The sequence below is a fragment of the Rosa chinensis genome, chromosome 3, assembly GCF_002994745.2.
Source record: "Rosa chinensis cultivar Old Blush chromosome 3, RchiOBHm-V2, whole genome shotgun sequence".
NCBI lineage: Eukaryota > Viridiplantae > Streptophyta > Magnoliopsida > Rosales > Rosaceae > Rosa > Rosa chinensis.
The window spans coordinates 13,159,114-13,170,858 of NC_037090.1; the positions used below are offsets into that span (position 1 = coordinate 13,159,114).

Sequence of the window (11,745 nt, forward strand, 5' to 3'; positions counted from 1 at the left end):
CTATCATGTTTGCAGTTTGATGTATATATTCTAAAAGCATAGAAAATATGCTCGACATGATCATTATATTAACAAAACATTAATGCAATTTTCCTGGAGTCTAAAGATATAGGTTCTTTGGTTTGTTTCTGTTAAGTTTCAGCTCTTCTATTTAGGATTCATATATTGGTTAAGACTCAAGGTAGAAAAGAGGTTCTGCAAATGTGAATTGGTGTTTCTGAGTTTCTGACCCAGTTTAACTTTTACTGAAAACTGTACAGTTCAGTTGGGAATTTGAAGTTATTATATTCTTACAAATTGCAGTAGACATCTTAAGGATTGTTTCAGAATTGGAATCTCCTAAAAATGATTTTTCTAGAATTACTTATGATTTTTTCAAAGTTGCAGGTCTGCTACAGGAATTTCTGAACACAGCAATACTGGGTGTTAAACTATCTTTGTTTCTTGGAAAATAGAACATTAGGTTTCTTATGCCTAAGGTGTTTGTTGAAATTTCCTGTCAGACTTCTTTAACATCTTATATCCCATTTCGGTAACTGATATAATTTTAAGCCCAAGTTGTTCATGTTTTGTCTCTTGGATCTTCTTTAAACAGCAGCCTACAGTTTACTAATTTCCAATTTCCAGGTCATCAGTTGCATATATTTACTTCTACTTATGGATGTAGGTTATGGAGAGCACCTGTGGATTCCACTTACTCCTAGAATGGTAGACATGCTCAATGAATAAGCTAAAGTAAACAAAGCAGGCCCTGAGCCTTTGTTCCCTGTAAATTATATGCAGCATCTCAACAAGGAAAATTTCTGTTCTAGGACACTTTAGGATGCCGGAAAGGGATCACCATCACATTTGCTTTAGTTATAGGCATGGTTAATGTGCAATGGACACGTTTTATGGACAAGTTTATATTTTTTGGGTTTATGTATTTATAGGCACCTAGGCAGTGTTAATTCCTTGTAAATGTTGGGATGAATATTGCTTATGGAATGAAATGGTTTTTGGAATCAAGGATGTGTTGTTCAATTGTACAGAATGTATGTCTTCTCTTCTATCTCAGACAATTCAACACCAACAATAAACCATTGTCTAACAAATGAACATGAAGAAAAAAGAAAGAAAAAACTGTTGTCTGAATCATCTATCTACAATAGTTATTAAACATAGTTTGTTTTAGGATGCAATAACACACAATGGCTTTAACAACTTTTCTGTTGTCTGGTTCAAAGTCAGTCAATAGTATTCAATTACTTTGCTGATCTCCAAGCGTCCTTCAAACAACAGTTTTTTACAAAAAAATGTTCTCCAACTGTTCTTTACACGTCCCATCCTTCCAGGATCTGCCAACTGAAATTGCTTTGCACAAGAGTGAAGGTACCAACTCTGTTGTTCTTTGTGGTATTCAGACAACAGACTGGGTAGTAACTGCTGTTGTACTAAATTTATCAGACGACAGTTTTCTGGTATTGTCTGATTCATGTATCAGACGGCATTGAGATAGACAACAGCAAACCTTATAATCAGACGACAGTTAAAAACTGTCGTCTGATTCCGAAATTGGTGTAGTGATGGGAAACCCAAATCCCCCATGTTTTTATTAGGGGATGATATTGTGATCCTCATCCCTAAACTTGACTCAATAATATATTATATTCTTTCTTTTTAAATTCAAGAATATATATTTTTGTGCCTACAATTTCTTTAGTGGTTTAGCTTGATATTAAAACATACACACACACACATATATATATATATATATATATATATATATAAAGATTGAGATCGATTTAAGTATGTATTTAAAAATTAGAAACTCTAATTCTTAATTCTTAATAAGAAAATAAGAGACGAAAAAATTTGAATAATTAAGTTCTTATTGGAAATCGGGGGGATTGAGGAGGGGATGGAGTGTAGAATAAACTTGGGGATGATGGTGTTAATTTGATTCTCATCCCCAACTCGTCCCATTGCTATCCTTACTGCCTTACCACCACACCAAATACAAGTTATCCCGATGGCTGACCATGGTGTTTACCTTTAGAAAAAGCAACTTGCTTGACTCTAAAGTCAATATTAGGATTGATTCAAAAGAATTTTCTAAAGGGGTTTTGTCCATTTACCCCATTTCTAGGGATTTTTTTTCTCACTTATCCCATTAAGTTTTTTTAATTCTCTCTTACCCAATACACTCTAAGGGAGTCTTCTCTAATACCCCATTAAGATTTTTTTTTTGTTTTTAATTTTTTTTTAATACCATTTTACTCCTCACCCCTTTGTTACTTAGAGAGAGAGAGAGAGATAGAGAAAATGGAAGAGAGAGAAACCATAGGAGACTTCGCCAGAGCTCGTCACCGGCTGCCAGAATCCGGTCACCGGCCGCCGAATTCCGATCACTGGCTGCCGTCCACAGGAACTTGCTGAAAATCTCACCGGAAAGTTTTTTTGCCCCCCAATAGATGTCTATTGCCCCCTAATAGGTGTCTATTGGCCCCCATTAGACGACTATCAGCCATGTATTGCCCCCCAGTAGACGTCTATTGCCCCTCAATAAACGTTTAGATTACCGAAATGGTAATTAATCTTCCTAAAACTACACAAATAAAACTTTGATTAAAGAAAAAAAACTAGGAGATGACATCAATTCAAAACATCTATTGGCCCCCAATAGACGTCTATTAGCCCCTAATAAAACCTTTTTTTTCTTTGTTCTTTCTTTCTATTTTACCAAAAAAAAAACAAATAAACCAGAAACTGATTTGTGCACCCATAAGCTAATTTGGGCACCCAGGAACTAGTGACCTCTAATCCTCCGGTGCAGCAACTTATGCCACGACGGGTCAGCATCCCAGAGGCCTTCCTCCTCCACTCCACGTCCTGATTTGGGCACCGAAGCTGCGAAATTGGCCAAATCATCTTTCTCCTTTCTCCTCTGCCACCGGCCTGCATTTAGCACAGGAGGATACGACACCGGAGCAACGGCAGAGTGGATCGAACGCTGGGTGAGGCCAAGGAGACGGCGGAGTGGATCGAACGCCGGAATCTGGGCAAGAACTCAACGTCACGCCAAGGTGAAGATCGGGGAGTGGATCGACGCCGGAGATGCGCAGCACCGGCTGGTTGGTCCTCGACACCGGAGTCTGGAAGAGAGAGGTAGGCTGCGTGGGTTGAGCGCCGGAACTGGAAACGGCCTGGCTAGTGCGTCGGAGCCGGAAATCAGTAGGAAGTGGGGAATGAGGGGGAGAGAGAGAGAGATCGGGACTAGAGAGAGATTGATATTGAGTGGCAGTGGTTGTAGTTATTTAACTGAGTTGAGGGTAAAATGGTCATTTTGTATTAAATTGTGTGTGTGGGAACAAAAATTTGTTGATGGGGTAAGTGAGATAATTTTTTGTTATTTTGGTGCTTTGGGTCAAGGACCCTTTTCTAAAAACCTATAAAAATATCATTAATTGCTATCCATATATACTACCTTATCACCATACCAAACACGAGGGATTATTCAGAGCACCGCCGTGTACTTGCACCAACATAAATGAATGGTTAGATTGCATTAAATACACTTTTTGTTTATTAAAAATAAAGTTGATAATAAATATCAAGGGTTGAGATTATTTTATAAGGGTTGAGTTACTTACACCGTCGGTACATAGAATAATTTTCAACCAAACACAAGTAATCTTGATGGCTGAGCATGATGTTTATCTTTAGAAAAAAAGCAACTGGTAGGTAAGTCAATTGCTTGACCCGAAGGTCAATATATGAATTGGTTCAAAAGAATTTTCTAAAAACCCGTTAAAATATCATTAATTATGGATAATTTCAAAAACCATTAATGCAATAAAACGATATCTATATTTCACAAAATTTATAACTATGAAAGGAATGGTATTTTAATCCTAGATATGATTATCAATTATTTCTAAAGAAGTATCGAAATTCTCGCTCTAATTCGACTATAAATGGATCATAATTCTATGTGATTATGCAACCGAGTTTAATCGAGTGATGACAATAAGCTTTCTCAAAGAATGAGAATTCTAAGGTTACCGTCTAATATAATTCGTGTTCTGAAATGTTTTTATCCTCATGACATTTTCTTATTGTAAGAAATATCATTTCTCTAAATTGTCTTTTAGTATTCGATCTCCTTTTCTCATGGTATATAAAAAATTGATTCTCAAATTCCATAGATTTCACTCATGCTTATTGAGAAGTTAATTAGTTGAAATTTGAGAATTTAGTATTATTTTAACTCATACGTGCAATTTAAATTCCTACTTTTTTTTCTATTTATTTTATTTTGAGCTAACATATATATCTATGTTTTATTGCAGCAACTTTAGAAGATTATCTGAAGAAAGTCAAGAAAAAGTTTTATTTCAAATTATAAATACAAGTTTCAAAAATAATGACATTCATCTTTAATCGAATCAATGATTTACCAGATTATGGTATGATCCCAGTTCTTAAAAGTTTTGATATATATATGCTCGCTTGACGTATACAATTTCTTTGTTATAAAAGTAAATTTATGATCTTGGTACTACTGCAGTAGCCTTGTGGTACTCCTACCAAACCATCAGAAATGTAGGTGCAAGAAACACATGTATGTTCTTATGAGGTTTCAAGATCAACAGGTGCAGCTCATACATAAGCAAAACGGCTATGTGGGTTTTTCCACAACCCGTTTCCAGATACACGATTATGTTCTCCTCCAAGGCTTTCTTACGCGCGCAGTTCCAATTGATACCTTCAAAACCAACACATAAAAATTAATAAACAAAACAGATATATAACATTTCAAAATCCTAGCTCTGCCCGTGTGTAACAAGCCTCAAAAAGAAGAAATTTGCGTCGGGGTCTTGCATTCAGCGACACATATCAGCAAAGTGTGCCAACCCTGCAGTCAAATGACACGTGTTAGTAAAGTATACCAGGCTTGTAGTGTAATACTGATCAACATCGCGATGACACATTTGAAGAAGTTGTTCATAAAATAATTATTTTGATGTAATTATTACTAATTAAAAGAAGAAATTTTCTATCCATTTCTTATATTTAATATTTCATTAAACAAGATCTAAGGAATATGAGTTAAAGATAAAGTAATATAAAGAGGTAAATGTGTGAGTCCTTTACTCTCTTACATTCGATCTTATGTTAAAAAGTTTCTAGTCATATGATTATCATTTGAACATTGATAATCCGGAAATGCTAGTACATAACTACATACCATATATGCTCATATCCTCCATGTCTCTTGTCATTCGTGTAGAAACACTAATACAAGTATGTGAGTGCTCTTATCTTAAAAAGTACGCTAAAGACGATAATTAGATCTCAGACCATCACCGGATCAACTAATCAAAATTTCAATCCAAATCTGTCCAATAACCATGGATTTAGATGGAATCCGAATCAAAATCCGGTTTATTGACAAGCCATCCACGAGTCAACAACTCAGCATAGCCCATAGAGCTTTTCTCTTGTTAAGCAATGGACCTGAGATCAGGGGGGGCCTTATAGATTGGGCCATATAGCTAGGCCTGATGGAGTCATCTTCCTCCGGAAGTCTCGTCTGAAGACCATCCTATCCTTTTATGTTCTCCCCCAAATTGAATTCGAAAATAAAATTTTCGCGCCTTCTGTAGCTTCCTCTCTACATTTCTTCAACTTCAGAATGCCAAACCAAATCTTCTTCCTTCAAAAAAAGCCCAAGCCTCTCCTCTAAACCCTAAGCTCCCAAGCCTCTACTCCAACCATGGACGACAAAGACCTAGACGACGCGGCTTTGTGGGCCGTGATCGACTCCGCCGCCGCCTCCCACTCCTCCAAATCCAAATTCCAATCCCGCCAACCCCTCGCGATCCAATGCCAGCGGCCGTCTCCGCTGATCTCAAACCCTTCGCCGCCGCAGAAGCTCTTCCAGACCGCTCGGATCTCCTACTCCGGCGAATCCGACTCCAAATCGGAGGGCGAGGTCGTTGAGGAGCCTTGGGCTTTCCACCCGCCGAGGAAGATCGCCAGGTCAGCAAACGACGGCAATTCTCTCGCCGTAGTCAGAAATGTGCCGCGCACGCCTACCACGCCGGTGTACGCTTCGCCGGAGACGCATTTGTCGCCGGGAATCGGGAGGTTTAGTAGTCCTGTTAGCTATCCGCAGAGAGAAGAGAGGGATAATAATCCTGTGCAGATGGTGCAGCATAGCTTGTCTGGGATGTTTCCTTCGGTTTCTTTGTTTAAGGAGTATCAAGATGCAGCTATGGCGGTGAGTGTTACTATATGATTAGTGCTCTTAGTTCAATTTCAGTTAGATTTGAAAATATAATTGCTTGGCCTTTTAGGAATTTTAGGTTTCTGAGCTAATTAATTAATTGCCTAGATATTTTTTGCCTAATTAGTTTGTGTCAATTTACCAGATCTTGGAGAAAACTGATTACACTAAGATTCATGGGAGTACTTACATCAAAAAGTCAGGTAAAGGCTTTAGAGGGAGGTTCTGGTTGTTGTTGCGAGGTGGAATGGGATGCTAGATTGAACATAAGGTGTATTATGTGTTGAACAGGTTGGAGGAAGATATCGTTTTACTTCAATCTCTCTTTTGAGATCAAGGACAAGAGCATTGAGTTTGATGAGAGTCGAAATGTTCTGCGTGCAGAGTTTGTGGTTCGGGCACACATGCAGTAAGAGTTTTGGGATCTAAGCATTGGATAGTCATCTAATTCATGGTCATGTCTTACTTTATCATGATTTAGGATCACTCATTTTGATAATATGTTGCTTCCCTTGTTAATAGGGGTGGTAGGTTCTCGGATGGATGGGGCTCATGTGATCGGCGTGAGAAGAGATTCAACAAACCAAATCATGATATTCCAAGTACAGCAGAGACCAGGGCGAAAAATAAAGCATCCTCGGTAGGCCTATGTTTCTTATTTAAATTTTTTTGATATAGTGGAGAACTGATATCTTGGTGTATGTTCGTCATGAATTTCATTATCGCATTCTAACTTCTCAGTTTAGATGTCATTGCTGCACAACTGCACATTGTATGCATTGTTCATGTAGAGCTTCAACCTAACTTGATGGTTATCCAGTGATTACCAATATAGGGTAGCTTCTATCAACTAAGATCATTTAGATCCCTAAAATGTTTTATGCAGATGAGACTACGAGAGTATGGAAAAAGCTATCAAATTCCATTACTTTAATGTACCTACCTGCTGTTCAACATTGAAATTATGGTCGTTTTTTATTCACAATTTTCTGTAGTGTAGAACACATTTATAACAACAAAAGACAGAAAATCCTTCTTACAGCTTCAGCCAAAAAAAAAAAAAAGTCCTCCCCCTAGGCCCTAGCCAACTAATTCATGTAACAAAAGCAAATGACCCACCACCAAGTACTCTTTTGGCCTTGATCAAAGTACCCATAATTGAGAGTCAAAGACTTCTTCAACCATCTGCACCAGGAATTAAGATATCACAATTCTAATTAAAGTTAGAGGAAATTAAAGAAAATTTTGACAGAAAATTAAACTGATTACCATTGTGAAGTTTGGAATAGGATGCAAGATCAAGCCAGATGTCTGTGGTGGAGTCCAATCTCCAAAGAAATGGTGGAGTGACTTTAGGGTTTGATCAGATTCTTTATTCTCTGTTTTGATTGGTCTGCTTGATTTGAAATCAGTGCCCAAAACATAGCTTATCATGTGATTGTTGCTGTGGATAGTGATCTGTGAGGCTTTGAAACCGTGGTTGAGATGAGTAGCTTTTGTAGGATTAACTTGCATTCGCTGAAGACTCTGCAGGAAGAAACCTAGCTCATGATCCACATCTTCCTTTGCTCCATGAGCAAATCTTTATGTTGAAAAAATGAGGAAATCAAAAAATATATTATTTAGCTGATTGAAAATGACAAACCTGTAATCTTTAGGATCAGCTTCATTAACATAAGATCCAGAGTTTAAAAACAGTTGGGGGATAGTACTAGTAGTAGTGTTCAACCATGTCAAATAGTTGATTTTGATTCACATTTTGTATAGCTATGTAAAATCCCATAAACTTTCTAGTGGCTGCCATGAATGGCTTGCATACGCCCTTAATGTGTGCTTTCTTAGAATTGTTTCTCATATGTCTTGAAGCTTGCTTTCTATCAAGGACAAATGAAATATGCATTATCAAGTTTCATCTTCCTTTTCTGATTATTGATATGATTTTTTTTCATGACTTATTCTGAAACTTGTGAGGGTTAAATTAGAGCTTCCCCATTGGGAAGATCACCAAACACACAGGTTTCTTGTCCGCTTTGGAATAAAATTTAAGATACGTAACAACAGTATTAGATAATCTAGTTTATAAGTGTCAGAACCATGCATGTGCTATCTGTTTACTTACCTCCAGGCTTTATTTGCTAACCCATACATAGAAGACTTAATAATTTAATTAAATTATCACAGGACAGGCTCTTGAGTGATTTAAATCTATGTTCTTTTCGTTTTTTCTCCTTGTGCCAATAAACCAACAAACATATGATGCATGATCCGTAAATATTCGTTTGTTTTCTACTTTTTGGAGGCTTTGTGCTGACAGTTCCATTATTGAGTACCTTCGCATTTGCAGGACTTGCTTGGAATTGGAGATTACAGACCTGGTGCAAGTCAAGACCTCCAATATGCATGATCAACCATGATTTCTCGATTGGATTTTATGGTCTGTGTTAGCTGAGAGATTATGCAAGTTTTTCCTTTAAAAAGTTGAAAGATATCGAATCATACACACAACTAAAAAAGGTGAAACTTCACTTGGAGCTTCCGAAAAGTATAACCTCTATACTTGTGGGTAGCGATGCAAATCATGCTACTGTAGTTAGATTTACTGCTTTCTGATCTTGCTAGTACACAACAGATGACATTTGATGTAATGGAACATTGGAATGTGCTGTTTGGTCCTACTCACATTGTTGGAGAATCATACAATTTATAAAGCTGATTTACTTCAAAAGGTTTTGATGTGTGAGGTTTGATTTTTTACTTATTGGGTACTAGTGCTACATTTCTTCTGTGTGGAAGTACCGTGCTCGAATATACATATGCTTTTCTTATTCAGTGGGATATGGTAGATGCTTTGTTGTTACTGAAGAGGTCGTCTTGATTTGGAATAAAAATTTTGTCCAGATTTAATCAGAAAGCAAAGGATATCGTCAAATGAGTTATAAAAGAACTTTGGATAAGGATAGCTACAGGGCAATTTCTATATTTGAAAAAATTACCAAGTAAATTCTGCATTTGCTTATTAACTCCTTAACACCATTATTCTTTCATTCATTATTGATTAATCCCTCCGTAACCTCCGTTTTTGTAGATTTAGATCGTTTGGTAGTGGGTTGCAGGCTACTACACTCCATTGTATTCGATAGCTACCAGACTCTTCATGAGGTCAGGTGGCTGCCGAATTCTCTTTGTAGTACAGGGTGTTTAGATATCAAGTTCTTGAAAAACAACTTACGAATGAATGATAAGTAGAATACCACAAAAAACTATAGCTAATAGCGGGACATATAAAAAAATATCAGTAGAAAATGGCCAAACTCTAGTCGAATCTATGGTAAAATGATATTTTTAGGAAAATATTAATGAGTTAACAAATGGATCAAATTGAGAATCAGTTTAGAATTTTCTATTCGATTACTCTTTCTTTGTATTTTTGGTCTGGTAATGTTTATGTTTATATACGAAGCACCATGCTTGGATGATAGAGATCTTCAAACTCATTATCGTTATACAAGTGCTTGTGTTAGATAGTGATTCAGATTGGACTGAACTGGACAGAGAGAACCTGTGGACCAAAAAGAAAAAGGGTCCTCAAAAGACAGGATGTGACAGTTTATGTTCACCAAAATAGTGCCCAAAACTGGTATATTCTTTTCCCCATCATGATTAATGTCACAGATTCTTCAGGCCATTGGCCTTCATGCCCCTCTGTTTCTCTCTTTTCTCTCCCCCTAATACTTTTTTCACCTCCTCACTATTTTGTTACATATTCTTCACGATTATCATGATTATTTTATTAGAGATATTCAAATTCTTGAAATTAACTCAACCACAACGAGATAGTATTTCATCTCTTTTACATAAAAGGATCCGATATCCTTCGTATGTATAATGAAGTACAGATTCATAGATCTTGTTTCATTGCAATATTGTATTTAATCAATAGAAGCAATTCATGAATTTCAAATTATTCATTGTGCTGATTTAGTTTAAATTCATTAAGCACAAATCAATACATGAATTTCAATTTACTTACTATTGCATTCTGTACATTCATTTTAAAATCCAAATTCAGTTTCTAAAATTATTTAATCCAATGAAATCCCAAGTGCTATATATATCCGCACACTTTTCCTGCATACAGGATAAACTATTCATAGTGATGCACAAAGCCACAAAAGCCTTAGAGAAATTCTAGTATACTAATAGGGTTTTTATCATAGGTGGGGTCTGAACTATGTCTGACCGGACTGAATGGTACCTAGACTTTTAAAATGATCAAATAGGTACCTGAACTTCCAAAACCTCATCATTAAGGTACTTCCGTTTATATTCTGCTAATCCTCCGTTAATTGCAGGGATAAATCAGACATTTCACCCAAATTGACCACTAAAATGACTGTTATAACCTCATCTGACATTTTGTCCATTTCCCTCCTTTCTATCTTAATTTCCCTCCAAAAAAATTGACTCTTCCCCCAACACCAACACTATTCATGTAAAACTTTTCATCAAATTTTACCTCCAATTATTGTCTTTCGATAAATAATAATCAACATCTCAACATCAAGTTTTCTTGAATAATTTTTATTGTTCTTCAAAAATTAGCCTAACATAATGAAATACCAAATTATTCAAGTTTTACCTCCAATTATTGTCTTTCGATAATAAAATTAGCCTAACATAATGAAATACCAAAATTAGCCTAACATAATAATACTTTTCATCAAATTTTACCTCAAATTATTGTCTTTCGATAAATAATAATCAACATCTCAACATCAAGTTTTCTTGAATAATTTTTATTGTTCTTCAAAAATTAGCCTAACATAATGAAATACCAAAATAATTTTTATGTTAGGCTAATTTTTGAAGAACAATAAAAATTATTCAAGAAAACTTGATGTTGAGATGTTGATTATTATTTATCGAAAGACAATAATTGGAGGTAAAATTTGAATAATTTGGTATTTCATTTGTTAGGCTAATTTTTGAAGAACAATAAAAATTATTCAAGAAAACTTGATGTTGAGATGTTGATTATTATTTATCGAAAGACAATAATTGGAGGTAAAATTTGATGAAAAGTTTTACATGAATAGTGTTGGGGGAAGAGTCAATTTTTTTGGAGGGAAATTAAGATAGAAAGGAGGGAAATGGACAAAATATCAGATGAGGTTATAACAGTCATTTTAGTGGTCAATTTGGGTGAAATGTCTGATTTATCCCCGCAATTAACGGAGGATTAACGGAATATAGACGGAAGTACCTTAATGATGTGGTTTTGGAAGTTCAGGTACCTATTTGATCATTTTAAAAGTCCAGGTACCATTCAGTCCGGTCAGACATAGTTCAGACCCCACCTATGATAAAAACCCTATACTAATATAATGGACTAATGGTTATGGTCCTAATGGAGCATGTGCAAACTCTGATAATGGAAGCAAGGAACCTTTCAATGGAGGGGTTAGTGTGGTCAT

The 11,745-nt window shown here is 36.0% G+C and overlaps 1 protein-coding gene across 1 annotated transcript; it reads left to right on the forward strand.

Moving 5' to 3' along the window:
- The first annotated feature begins 5,482 nt into the window (after nucleotides 1-5,482).
- Nucleotides 5,483-8,984, forward strand: LOC112193781. Its single transcript, XM_024334009.2, has 5 exons — nucleotides 5,483-6,265; nucleotides 6,417-6,474; nucleotides 6,563-6,680; nucleotides 6,794-6,911; nucleotides 8,616-8,984. The coding sequence occupies exons 1-5, from the start codon at nucleotides 5,759-5,761 to the stop codon at nucleotides 8,673-8,675; spliced, it is 861 nt and encodes a 286-aa protein (XP_024189777.1). The 5' UTR covers nucleotides 5,483-5,758; the 3' UTR covers nucleotides 8,676-8,984.
- The last annotated feature ends 2,761 nt before the right edge of the window (nucleotides 8,985-11,745 follow it).